Source organism: Scatophagus argus, chromosome 4, assembly GCF_020382885.2.
Source record: "Scatophagus argus isolate fScaArg1 chromosome 4, fScaArg1.pri, whole genome shotgun sequence".
Classification (NCBI taxonomy): domain Eukaryota; kingdom Metazoa; phylum Chordata; class Actinopteri; family Scatophagidae; genus Scatophagus; species Scatophagus argus.
In genome coordinates, this window is record NC_058496.1 from 11,834,065 (window position 1) to 11,847,055 (window position 12,991).

Here is a 12,991-nt window from a genome sequence, read left to right on the forward strand (position 1 = left end):
TCAATGAAAATTAGGTCATTCTTCATCGGTACTGTGTGCACAAATGATATCAACATCCAGTGCACAGGTAGACTAAATGTTAAGACAGCTTGTAAAACTCACAACTCATATACATCTCCCAGCTGAAACTGTGGAGGGGCTATCAGACTATCGCCTCTAGAGGTACAAAACGGTCTTACGAGGCACAGGAGGTTGGGCTGGTAAGCACATTAACTTTAGTGGCTACCTCTGCAACACAATACGTACATGTCTTTGACATAACACCAGTGTTGTTTGTTTCTGCGCCTTTAAATTAGATAAATACAAGACCTTGACAAAGTGAGATATTACATACTGGAAAAGCTTCAATACCTTCAATACTTTGATTGCAGCACTACCTGAGTTTAAAATCCATTAGGTCTGCGTTTTTTTTGTTTTTGTTTTGGTTTTTGTGTGTGTGTGTGTGTGTGTGTGTGTGTGTGTGTGTGTGCGCGTGTACTAAAATGCGGCAGTCAGGAGAAAGAAATGGTGTGGCTACAAGCGACAGAGCATGAGGATGACAGTGACACCACACTCTCATTACCCTGTGTATTTTTAGCCTCTCCATCTTCCTCCCAGTGTGTGTGTGTGTGTGTGTGTGTGTGTGTGTGTGCGTATTGTGTATGTGGGCACTTGGCCATGCTCTGCCGCCACTTTCGGGGCTCAGCTCCGGCTCTATCCTCTAACCCAGAATACTGACAACACAAGCAATCTGTTCCCTCTCAGTGGAAGCTTGCCTTGCCTATGACAGCCTTCGTGGTAGCCAGAAAATGGGAGACAGTCAGCCAAAGCAAACCTTAAGAACATTACAGGAACTAAAAATACATTTTTTCAAATGACACATACTGCACACGGACAGCTCCACTCCGAGTGCAATGTTTACATTTCAAAGAACACATAAACCTCCGTGCAATGTGCTTCAGATGATTGGCAGTCATTAGGGAACTCTGAACTTACAGTCAGGACGTATAACATGCAAATTTGCCATTTCAAACATTCAGTTTGTGCATATGTTCTGCAAATCTGTCTTCCCCTAGTACTGGTCTATATTCCCTGCCCCCTTTTCTGTCTCTCTGTTCAACTACTCCTACAGCGGCCTACAGTTGATTATTAAAATTTAACCCTACAGTTATCATCATCATCGCCATCCTTAACAGAATATCTTAACACTGTATGTGGATGCAAGTCTATACCTGCTTTACTCTTAAGTTCAGTTCATTTGGTCCAGACCAAGAGAAAAAAAAAATACATACTGTTGCATTTTAACTCTGGTCCAATTTCTGTTCACATCACCTTTTCACAAACAAACCAAGAGGAGTAAATGCAAGTCAATGACTTAACAGTTTTGGTGACTGTTATCAGTCACCAAAACAATCCACTGACTGAGACAGAGAGCACAAAAGCGATTTTTACTGTGAGATGAGCCTGTACAAACTGATGGCAAATCTCCATTTTCTACATAAGCTTGGTCATGTGTGCTTCTTTCAAGGCTACAATAAATCAATGTTATTGTCCTTGATTACTATCAAGGCTTCTAATTCATGAGTTGATGAGTGGTCTTACATCTCAAGACAGTCTCTGCTAAATGGATGTCGAAGTACAATAATAATGTTATCACTTTCACTGTGACACATACAAACCAGGATACGCACACTTTTGGGGGAGAAAAAGATGTCAAAGGCTTTTATACCCGTCTCTCCATTGATATTACTGCAAATTGCTGTGGTTGTAGTCCAACCAGCCCTGCAATTACCACCATTTGCGCTGAAAAGGTTTCGGCTCAAAGTAAAAAAAGTGACAATACTGAGTACATTTTTGTTTCTGTCACATACTATAGTACGCCAAAAATGAGGACAGTAGCACAAAATGTCATTGTAGGGATACAAGTTCAAAACAAGTGCCGCTACTACAATACACAATAAGAATTTTCTTTATTCAATTTGGACTCAAAGCCATCTCACCTTCTGGCAAATATGCATCTTATTAAATTAAAGCTGCTGTTACAATACCCTTCCTGTACAGACAACACCTTTCTCCACAACTTGTGCACACCAAAGACAGAAAATGATGACGCACCTCTTTAGCGAGGAAATGATGGGGGAAATAGTGGATTTATAATTATTTGCCCACAGGTGCTTGAGTTCAAGATTCAAGGAAGAGATTAAAGCATTCAACCTCAAAAAGGAAAAATGCTGCAAAGTGGATGAAAAATGTGTGATAAAATGAAAATTCCAGCAGCGCACAAACAAGGCATTATGTACCTCTGAAAAAATGCGTCATGATAATGCCTATAATTCCAAGGCCAAATACTGCTGTTAGAGATTCACAACATTACTCACACAACAGCTGAAGTTTCCAAATCACGTCTGAAACCGAGATACCTTGCTGTTTCGCAAATGTGTCTTTTTTTTTAAGCTATTTTAGTTTCAACATAAATACATTACAGTGGAAGGCTCAGGCTCAAACTCCAAAGGACAGAGGTCATTTATATCCAATTAGGCCTCTTCATGCAAGCATGATTGCTTGATTGTGTGCACGCACCAACACCCGTGACACCACACTGTATAGCCACAGCAACAGAATAGAGTTGAATCGTTAGTTTTGACTGATGGTCGAACAACAGAAGAAACCACTGCTTTGATTAAGTCTCTGGGGAATTGTATCCCACAATGCATTGGGGCCTTTCACTGTACCTGCGATAAGGGAATAACTGGACCAGCTGGATACCGCGGAACATTCAACAATTGAATAGCAAGGTTTGGCTGCCTAGCAACCGTGGCAGGAGCTAGTGATGATCTGGTAATTTTCTAAGTGCTTTTGTGTTATCTCATGCTCTGACACCCCTTCCTGCCCCTTATAATTTAAATTCTACGTTAATTAAAAAAAAAAAAAAGATGTGCAGATCAGAACTCGGACAAGTACGCCATTGGATGCTGACCTGAGGGTCTGAAGCAGTACAGATATCTAACCTCAGCGCTGAATCTGTTAATAATGGAACATGTATAGGAATGGCTGCAATGTTAACCCAGTAATCCTGAACATGGCAAATGTCTCTTTCGAGAGAGGGAGCCAGCTGGCGACAATCGCAAGGTTATTGACAGGCTACTGGGAGATCATTTGAATTTGCTTCCCAGAAACGCTGTTAATGTCATACAGAAACGGTGTCACCAGGTTACATAGCTACACATCTGTTAGCCCCTTAGGGCTTAACTGCATTACACTCACACACACACACACACACTTTCACTGAGCCTTACATGAAGGAGTTGGCTCCACATTCAAATTAAAATGGATGTTTTTGTGACGGATAGTTAAAAATATAAAGTATGTAAATATTTAATATGTCTTTTAAAGAACAAAGCTACAATATTGTGCCACACATTTTGAATAAGTAAGTAAGTGAAGAACTCATAGATTTATTAAAAAAAAGAAACAAAACAAAAAAAAAAAACACAAACTGGAGAAGTAGGTTGGCAAAATGACAATTTTTATTTCTGAGTCGCCAGTTGGCACCCGTTTTTCCAACATGTCAATTAGAAGCTCACTGATATTTATGAAACTCACTTTGTCACAATTTAATGTGATAATCTAGCAGTTTATAAAATCAGAATCATGTTGACTGTGAGATATGGGGATTTCCTTGACTTTGATTAGAGGACTTATTTTCACAGATGATGAAGCATTTTGAAGACTAATGTAGTCTGAACTGAATGATAACAAATCAAATTAGCTGCTCTTCTTTAACTAAAATTGAAACTGTCACAGTCACATTTGCTCCTTTTAATAAATATTAATTGCTTAGACCCTGAACAACTTCAGTCTACCTGACTGTGACCAGGATACAGACTAAGAAATCACTCCTGATCCCGTCTGCTTGTTCCCAGCCGCAACCAGTGAGACAAGACAGCAGGGTCAATACTGACAGCATCTCACCAGATTTATGGCTAAGTGTGCAATCAATCTTAGAGATAAATTTGTTGTCAGACGGATGGTAATTGCTTCAGTTTCACTGATAAAAAGGTTCTTAATGGGTATTGCAAGACAGGTCTATCACTTTATTGTCACCAATAAGAAGGCTTGTCATAGATAATTTTCATATGTTACTCGCACCACCAATAAAACGGCACCATGATACAATCTGACAAATCACCTGATCGGATGATGATGAGACAAAGCGCTCCAAGTACTCAAACACACACACATTCTAAATGGACATCAAAAGAGCCATTTTATTTATCTTATATTCAGTATCCTGTATACTAGTAATTTGACATGGATTTGTTTAAAGAGAAAGAGAACACACTTTTCTGTTTTTGGTGTCTGATTAAAAACAAATGAACAGAATGTAAGGCACACTGCATTCCAATCTAACATCTGAAAATCCTTTGATAGAACTTGTCAGACCGCAGCACAACTCACAATGAATGCCCCGCCTGATGGACGCCTTTGACAAGTGTCTGAGAGGACTATTTGTTACTGTAACTTGACAGGAAAAAAAAAATGAGCGAAATGCAAAATTTTCAAAGGCTACGCTGAAACTGAGTCGTCCGTTCTTATGAAACGGATTAATTTAAGTTCAGATGCTAATGCAGAGCTTTCCATTCCAAAAATAAGATGGTGTGTGTCACATTATAGAGTGAGTTCTAGGTGAGGTTAATTGATCGACATGTGACATCAATTCCTTTCAAAAATAGGAAATTTATAACATTTCTTTAGGCTACACTCATATATCTAATACTCCATTAAAAAGCTGTTTATACAGTGTCCTTGTTTGAAAAATTAAGTCAAGCAATTATTTCTGTATCCACGAGAGTCTTCAGAGGCTGTTTGTGTTCACCACTTTTCTTAGACCTTGTTAAATGAAGTGTGTCAGGTGCATCCTGGAAGCTTGTGATATTGTGGGGGTCTAAATCTCCCTTTAAACTTGTCATATCATCCCTTCTCTCTGTGCAAGAAGAAATGCCATGAAAACAATCTTAGAAATACACCTGGGAATGGGAGTGGGGGGAGCACTTCTGTTCCTCAGTCCAAATGCAGCTTGGATCTCTAAACCCGTTAAACAACTGTTTCATCCTCTTCTCTCACCAAAAACACCCGGAGTGGATGCAGGCAGTTCAATATTAAATCTGTCCAATTATGCTTGCATCTCATGAAGTGGATCTCTAGGAAGAGCTGCATTATCATTCATGTCACTACCTTCTACATCACAACTCCAGCAGACGTCACACACGACACATTTCTCTGTGACATCACTGCCATTAGAGTGACCAGTCTCATTACACGCATTTGATTGGAATATTGGGCAATTTCTATTATACCATAGCAACAATTCTTCATAAGTTAGAACTTAACTGTTAAACACCATGACTGCTGTCACTCACCACACACGCGCTGAAATGGACATGGAATGAAATGAGTTGAATTTGCTGGTTATTTTGCCTGTGAAGTGTGCAGAATACTGCTGTCTCAAAGCCCATTGATGCAGGTGCTATTTACCGCTATAAAACAAATTTCAAAGATCAATCGAGCATAACGGTCCACAGTAGGTCTATTGTGAGAGAATTTATTCTCCGCATTTGGTCCCAGACATTTCCAATCAACAGGACACAAAGTTTCAGTTCCCGAAACTGTGGAATAACTGAAAATGTGCTTTGTGTTAGATTTATGAGAGACCCTTCCCTAGTGATTTATTTCCAGAAAGTGCCTGTGTTTTATGGTTTTCACACACACAGTTTTTCTCCCTGCTGCTCTCTGAATCAAACGATGTCTATATGGGAGGTGTGAAGCCGTGTGTGTTGGATGGGTGGAGAGGGAGCTGTAGTCACACACACACACAGAGGGAAGTGATCACACTTCTAGACTGACAAATGCTAGACAGGTGGGCAGCCAGACAGACAGAATGAAACTTAGTATGACACAGCGAGGACATTTCGACTCCGTTTTTAGCCATGCGGATGAAGGTTAGGATCTTAAAACTTCTAATCTCTTAATAATAACTTGAGGTCACAGAGGTGTTATTCAGAGGAATATAAAATATTCATCATTCAACATGGTCTTTTCAGCTCACAGTCACAAAACACCAGGTCTTACAACTGCGAGATGCCCGTCTAACATTTCTGCTTTCTACCCGGTGAAATGATGAATGATGATTGCGTTCTGTTGTTCCACTGGCGATAGGATGTATAGGGGACCACGGCTTTTATATGACTGTGACCATATTTCCAGTGGTTGATTTCTTATTCCTATTTACTTGACAGCATCCAGTTTATTACAACTAAAATATTTTTGTTTTTTTCCACAGGTACAAGTAGGTGGTGGTGGCGATTTTTGTTGGTTCCAACACAGATTCACACTTGGGCTTATTCCAGATCAGTTCCAGGAGGCACAAGAATTTCTTTCATTTAAGATGTTTCTATAATGATATATGGAATGTATGAAGTATATGTGCTTCAAAAATCAATTGGTATCCTGTTGAGTGTGGACATTGAGGACCAATTTCAGTTGTAGGGGCCAGAATAACTAAACTCACAAAAAATTCACAAAATCATCACCTCAATGCATAATGCATAAAAACTGTTAAAGGAAAGCTGAAGTGTAGACTCTAATGGTGACAGCAGACGTGTTCATGAATCCAGACAGACATCAGGTTTATGAGCAAATCATTGTGTTGTTGGAAATGCTTACCTCAACTATGGTGGTTTTGGCTGCCTTGCACATGGGCTGGTTGAAGTTTCTGGCTGTTTTCCTAAAAAAAAAAGGGGGCGGGATGAAAGAGGTGATATTAAAACAAACACAAAGATGGGAAATATTACTATCCACGGATAAGTAAACTTAGGAACCTTCACTTTAATGCCCAGTGGCAATATTCCCATGCTAAGATGTTAGTTCAATGGATGACACTGCCCTCTTGTGGTGACAGATTTAACTACATCTACTAATTTCCATATTACCAGTATTCACATTCACCAGGTTGGAGTAAATTACCATACTGGTGTTAGAAAGAGGACCAAGATTATAATTTAGATCATGTTTTAACTAACTACGGATGTCAATAAACAATTATAACTAGTGATTTATCATTTACATTTTTCAGACTTTCATCCAACTAATTTATGAATAATGGGTGAAGATCCCAACTCAATCCTGAAATAAGCGTGCTGTCTGAAAAAAAGCAAAATAAAATAAATAAATAAAATAAAAAGAATCAAGATTGTAATACTAAGATATGTTCCAGAACAAACAAAGGAAAACCACATAGCAGATACAGATGTACTAATTAGGATCAGTTCATACAGTACAGGCCTCAAAGACCTTATCAAAAGTCAGGTTAAGATAAACCAAAGCACTAAGAACAACAGAAAATGTAATATACTGTTTCACTCTCACCACATGACACCAGCAGCATGTGCTGATTGTTGTGCAAACACAACCAAGGTGATTAAGACCAGTCCAATTTGCTTTGAGGTGGGGGGGGGAGCTGAATCCCTTGCAAGATAAATAATGGCATTGGCATAACACAACAGGTCTGTCCTAACAATTTAGTTCAACATGATCCAAACCCTTTCCTTGTACTCCATGTCACCAATTACCTGAAAACAATGTTTCCAGCCTTGTCAGCTTTCCATGCCTTGATGAGAGCAAAATCTCCAGTGATGGCCTTTTCCATGATGTAGTGCCTGCCGTTGAACTCCTTCACCTGTGCACAATCACAACACACGGAGTGAGTGGCACTGGAGGCAGTCGTGAACACTGCGACCTGTTTCACAGCATTTTCACACTCGCCCCAGATACTTGAGCCCAGACCAAGATTAGCTGTCCATCCGTTCGTCCCCATCCACATCCCACAGAAAAGACAGTTTGACTGACTGATGAGCTTAACGACAGCCTCACCTCTCTCTTTTCGCTGGCGATAGCAATGCTGCCATCTTTGTTGTACTTAATAGGGGAGCCTCCCTCTTGGATCAGTGTGCCATAGCCGGTGGCTGTGAAGAAGGCTGGAACGCCAGCACCCCCAGCTCTGATCCTCTCTGCAAGAGTACCCTGTGGGGATGAAGTGTGGCTGATAAATGTCCACTGCATGCTTTGATTATTTTATGTAATATTAACAGTTTGGTCAAGTGGGTGTTGGATTTTAACACATCAAGACTTTTGAAGTCCGAGTGACCAACCTGTGGCGTCAGCTCCACTTCCAACTCTCCTGCCAGATATTGGCGCTCAAACTCTGCATTCTCCCCGACATATGAAGAGATCATCCTCTTGATCTGCTTAGTCTGGAGTAGCAGACCCAGGCCGAAGTTATCCACTCTGAAGAAAACACACACAAACACAAAATTAACAGCTCCTTTTTCTGATCTTAAAGACAGGAAAAGTCCACTGCAGCATATCCACAGCGTTGGACTAACAACAAAGTCAATTTCAGTGACCAATGTGTTTACTATAAGTTAATATGAGATCCTGTATCTAAAAATAGTTTGCTCTGTTTCAGCTCTGACTGACCAGAGCCAAGAAGAAAAGCTGAACTTTGCAAAGGGAGGCTTCTCCTTCTTTCTGTGTCACAAGAGGCTGAGAATCAGAAAACGTCTGCTTTGTCCTTAAAGTTAACACCACGTCACCTGACAAGATATCTAGGCCATGTGCACTCTACCAAAAACAGATGACTGTGATTAGCACTCTGTTGCACACACACCACGATGGTAATAACATATCCTAGGTAGCCTGGGTAAACTGGTGTGTATGAGTCTTTAAACACTAAAACCCTGTCAGCTTCTAAATGACATCAAGTAGGTGGATGTTTCTATCCAGGGCACTTCCACAGACTCAAAATGCAAGCTTTAGAAGCGAAATGCTCACTTGTCAGAGGAGCTTTCAGCATTTAACACAAGTTCAAGTACAGAAATGGATTTTACTCTGAATCTTCTCTGTTTGTGAGGCTGTTGATTAAAGTATTATCCAAGTATAAATAAAAAGCTGTAGGGGATGCGGCTCCGCCACATCTCAATAAACAACTGTACAACTGAATCCCTCCCATCTCATGTTACAACGCATAAAGAGCCCGCTGTTACCAGTGTTCAAGACAAACAGCAGTGTCTCACTCTACTCACTCAATAGCAGTGAGACACAATAGCTTCCCATAATAAGAAGAATCACTTTATTGGCAGCATATATATTTTTACACACACACACACACTGAATTTGTCTACTGCATTTGACCCATCCTTAGTTGAACACACACATGCAACACCCAGCAAATTACATGCAGTGAAACACACAGGAGCAGTGGGCAGCATCAAGCGCCCGGGGAGCATATTGGGGGTTAAGTGCCTTGCTCAAGGGCACATCAGCCAGCTAATGGAGGAGTGGGAGCAACTAATCACTCCACCACACCCAAATTTTTCCTGCCCGTCCGGTTGGGGAATCGAACCGGTGACCCTCCGATCACAAGCCGCTTCTCCGACCTGCTACTGAATTCAAAAAAGCAGAACTTGACCTGAGGATAGAGTGAAACCATACCATATTTTAAGTCTGTCCAAATGAAAGCAGATTTTTAAACTTCACAGACTTAAGACAACTAAGAAGGAAGAAGCAATTCCAAAACACACTCATGTGTCTCGCTGCTACCAGTGTGTGTTGAAAGAAATTTGTGTTTCAAAGTTCTCACAGCGGTAAAGAATACTCTCTCCATTAAGGTGTCTGCATTACTATTTATTTTTGAGATGATACAAGGACGTTACACTACATGATTGGCTCATTGTATTGAAGAGGATTAACGATCCACTCAAGGCATTCATCAAGAAGTGAGCAGAAGGTGGGGAGTTTTCAGCTTCAGCTTAAATGCTACATAACTACATCTTTCCCTTTCTAGCCCTCTTCCCCACAAAGCCAGGAAATGTAAACATGATTCAGCTGTGAAACAGTGGGCATACAATACAGGAGCCCATGTCTATGAGCACACTCAAACCAGTATTTACAGCATTTCCACCACAAATGCACATAAATTACATGGAGATTGTAATAGGCATAAAAAGGTTCCACAATGTTAAAACTTCCTCAAAAAAGAGACACCGTGGCCACTGTTTGCAAGAGATTACAATCGTTCCCAACAACTGATGTCTGCAGAAGGAAAATATTTAGAGGAGCAATGATTGCATTGGGGATGGCCTGACTCATGCAAACATTTTGAGTTCATGTTCAAAGAATCAATATTAACCAAAAAAAAAATCAAAGTCCAGTCGGTAAGGAATACCGACAAGGTCAAAATGTATCTTTTTGTATTTAGCTTTGTGATGAAAATAAACAAAATTCAAACAGCTCAGCAACTGCAGTTTGCACGTGGAAATCAAATTCAGATATTTACATATCTTTAAAAGCCAGTGCTTTCAATGTAAAAAAAAAATGGATGAAAGAATTAGATTAATGTGGATAGTGTAGTCAGAGGGAATACCAATGTTTTTGCAGAATCTCTTTAATAATTAAGTAGATAACATCAGGTTTCTGTCACTGTCTCAAATTTTAGCATTGCTATGTAAACAATTCAGATAAGGCTGCTGATAGTGTGGTAGCACACTGGGATTCAATTACAGAAAAAGAATGCAGCATGAAAACTGAAGACAAAGACTTTTAACCCCACGTAACAGAAAATACTTTGACTTCTTGTGGCAAAAGATATTTTTGCAATTTAAAAATAAAATTATTTCTTCTTAGAATTTTTTTTTTTAATATTGAGCACTGAGTTTAATATTAAACTCAGTGTTGAGCAGAATGTTTTACTAGTTTGAGAACGACCCTGTATATTGCAATAAAAAGACAGAATGCATGACAAAGGAGATTCAGATCAGTATATGATTGCCGTGTGCAATGAGGAAACCTCCAAAAAGTACTTCTAAAGTCCATCGTACCAACAGCAACGACACACATAGCACACAACAATCACATGACCACTGTCGCTGTGGCCATCACCACAAAACAACTTTCATTGTGCCTGAAATGTTGTTAAGTAATCATAACAACTTCTAGTAAAATTTCTAGGTCAACGCTATCAAAAGGCACAGCAGCAAGGTCAACAACAAATCTGTAAAACGAAGTTAAAGTGAAAGACTCCTTCATGTGTCCAACCAAAACTCCCCGTTCACTGGCTTGAGAGCTACACAGGAGGGAAAGACGGAGGAAAGAGCCTCACTGACTGATCGCTGTTTTTACCCCCTGTGAAATGGGGATATTAATAATATAGGACTCTCCAATGTTGTAGCTTTCACAAATAGTGAAAAAGTTGCCCCCTTGCATTTTGAGACTCAACAGCAAGCAGAATCCAATTGAACTTCATTTTAATTTTTATTGTACACTGAAACGGATACGACACATGACGTGATACATGACACTGCAATCATTTCCAGAGTCAGATGTGAATCCCAACACAGCTGAAAAACAGGTTGGGATTTCGGAGTGGTGTTACATTAATATCAAAAACAAGTGCCGCCACAGAACGCACTGCAGTGGCACCTGTATGTGCACTGCTCATGCATGTAAAATATGCACATGCTTCTTACCCTGCATTGTTGCTGACTGCAGTGATACCCTTAACGCCGGTCTTCAGTAAACTGTTGATAAGATTCTCTGGGATACCACATAATCCGAAGCCTGTGTTGGAACACACAAAAAGAAAGTAATCCTTTATAAACAGCAGAATGGATGCGACCGAGGAAATGTTTCAAAAGGGGCGAAATGTGGACATTTAAGGTGGAATACTGGCATACTACATAAAATAATAAAACAATAAACAATAAAAATTGTCTGTAACTATTTTTTTTAAAAAAAGAATCACACAGGAAAACCATAAAACCAATAACGCGGTAAACCTTGGATCAAGCACCAGGTAATTCTAGTCCTCAGTGTCAAACATTTCTAATATCACACTATGTGAGGCTGGTTTTTGTTTGTCTGCTTTTTTTTTTCCCTCCCCAGACAGACATGTGACACAATGGAAAATGTTTAGCAAAGTCACTCCGGACTTGACTATAAATAAGAGCTCTGGAATTTGTGTGTGGACGCTAATCAACCACCATGGTAGACAGAGTTCAGGTTTACTCTGCATGCAGTTAAAAACTGATGTAATTAGCCAGCATTCTCATTGAAGTGTGTACAGACCAACTCTACAACCATATCTTACCTCCCACCAGAACTGTAGCACCATCTGGGATATCTTTGACTGCCTCGGTAGGATCGGAGTAGAACTGCGAACTTCTTTGGCTGGAGGTAGAAAAGTAACAGCCACAGGTCTGTAGAAAGAAGACCAAGAGGTTAACAAAACGTGTTTATTACATAATTTTTCAAAGGGAGCATAAATCAAATTCATTTTGCACACATCAGTTAAACGCCTGTTTAAAATGTCGGTAGATAAAAAAAATAAATAAATAACTTCCACATGCCTGAGGGCAGCTAATATATTTGTACAGTTTCAATGGCTTGTCCAGTTTATTCAGTTGAGGAAGGGAAAGATAAGCAAAACCGCTTTACAAATCCTACAACAAAAGAAGAGAGATTTCAGGCAGCCCGCAGCCAAGAGTCCCAACCCAACAGCTAGCTGTGGACTCAAATTTAAAATCCCCCTGTGTTTTCACTGTCATTCAGATGGTTTACAACTGGTCTAAGATAAGGTAACATAATCCTGTACTTGTCCCGCAGTCGGGAAATATAAAGGTTTAAGTTACTATATCAACTGTGGTAAAAATCTTGACACCTTAACACACAAAAGCTCGCCATTGATCAGACTGTAAAATAAACTTTGATATACAGTAATCCTGTTCTGAGAACACTGCTCAGATTTTGAAACATCTACACGTTTTACTGCTCCACAAAAGCTGCACTCATTCCTTCTCACAGTTTTATGTAAAGAAATGTTTAAGGGGCCATGCTTCCACCAGTAGCTAAATTTGCTTTCCTCGATAGTTTTAATCGCAGATATAACATTGATTCTGAA

At 39.8% G+C, this 12,991-nt stretch overlaps 1 protein-coding gene across 2 annotated transcripts in view; it reads right to left on the reverse strand.

Moving 5' to 3' along the window:
* The window catches only part of oxct1a (3-oxoacid CoA transferase 1a), a 40,878-nt gene that overhangs the window by 26,984 nt on the left and 903 nt on the right, over positions 1–12,991 (reverse strand). For both annotated transcript variants that reach the window (XM_046387726.1, XM_046387724.1), the window contains exons 2-7: positions 12,182–12,290; positions 11,562–11,652; positions 8,187–8,322; positions 7,909–8,058; positions 7,608–7,714; positions 6,703–6,763 (exon numbers count right to left, since the gene is read on the reverse strand). In XM_046387726.1, the coding sequence (XP_046243682.1) occupies positions 6,703–6,763; positions 7,608–7,714; positions 7,909–8,058; positions 8,187–8,322; positions 11,562–11,652; positions 12,182–12,290 (654 nt within the window). The remainder of the gene's footprint in view (positions 1–6,702; positions 6,764–7,607; positions 7,715–7,908; positions 8,059–8,186; positions 8,323–11,561; positions 11,653–12,181; positions 12,291–12,991) is intronic.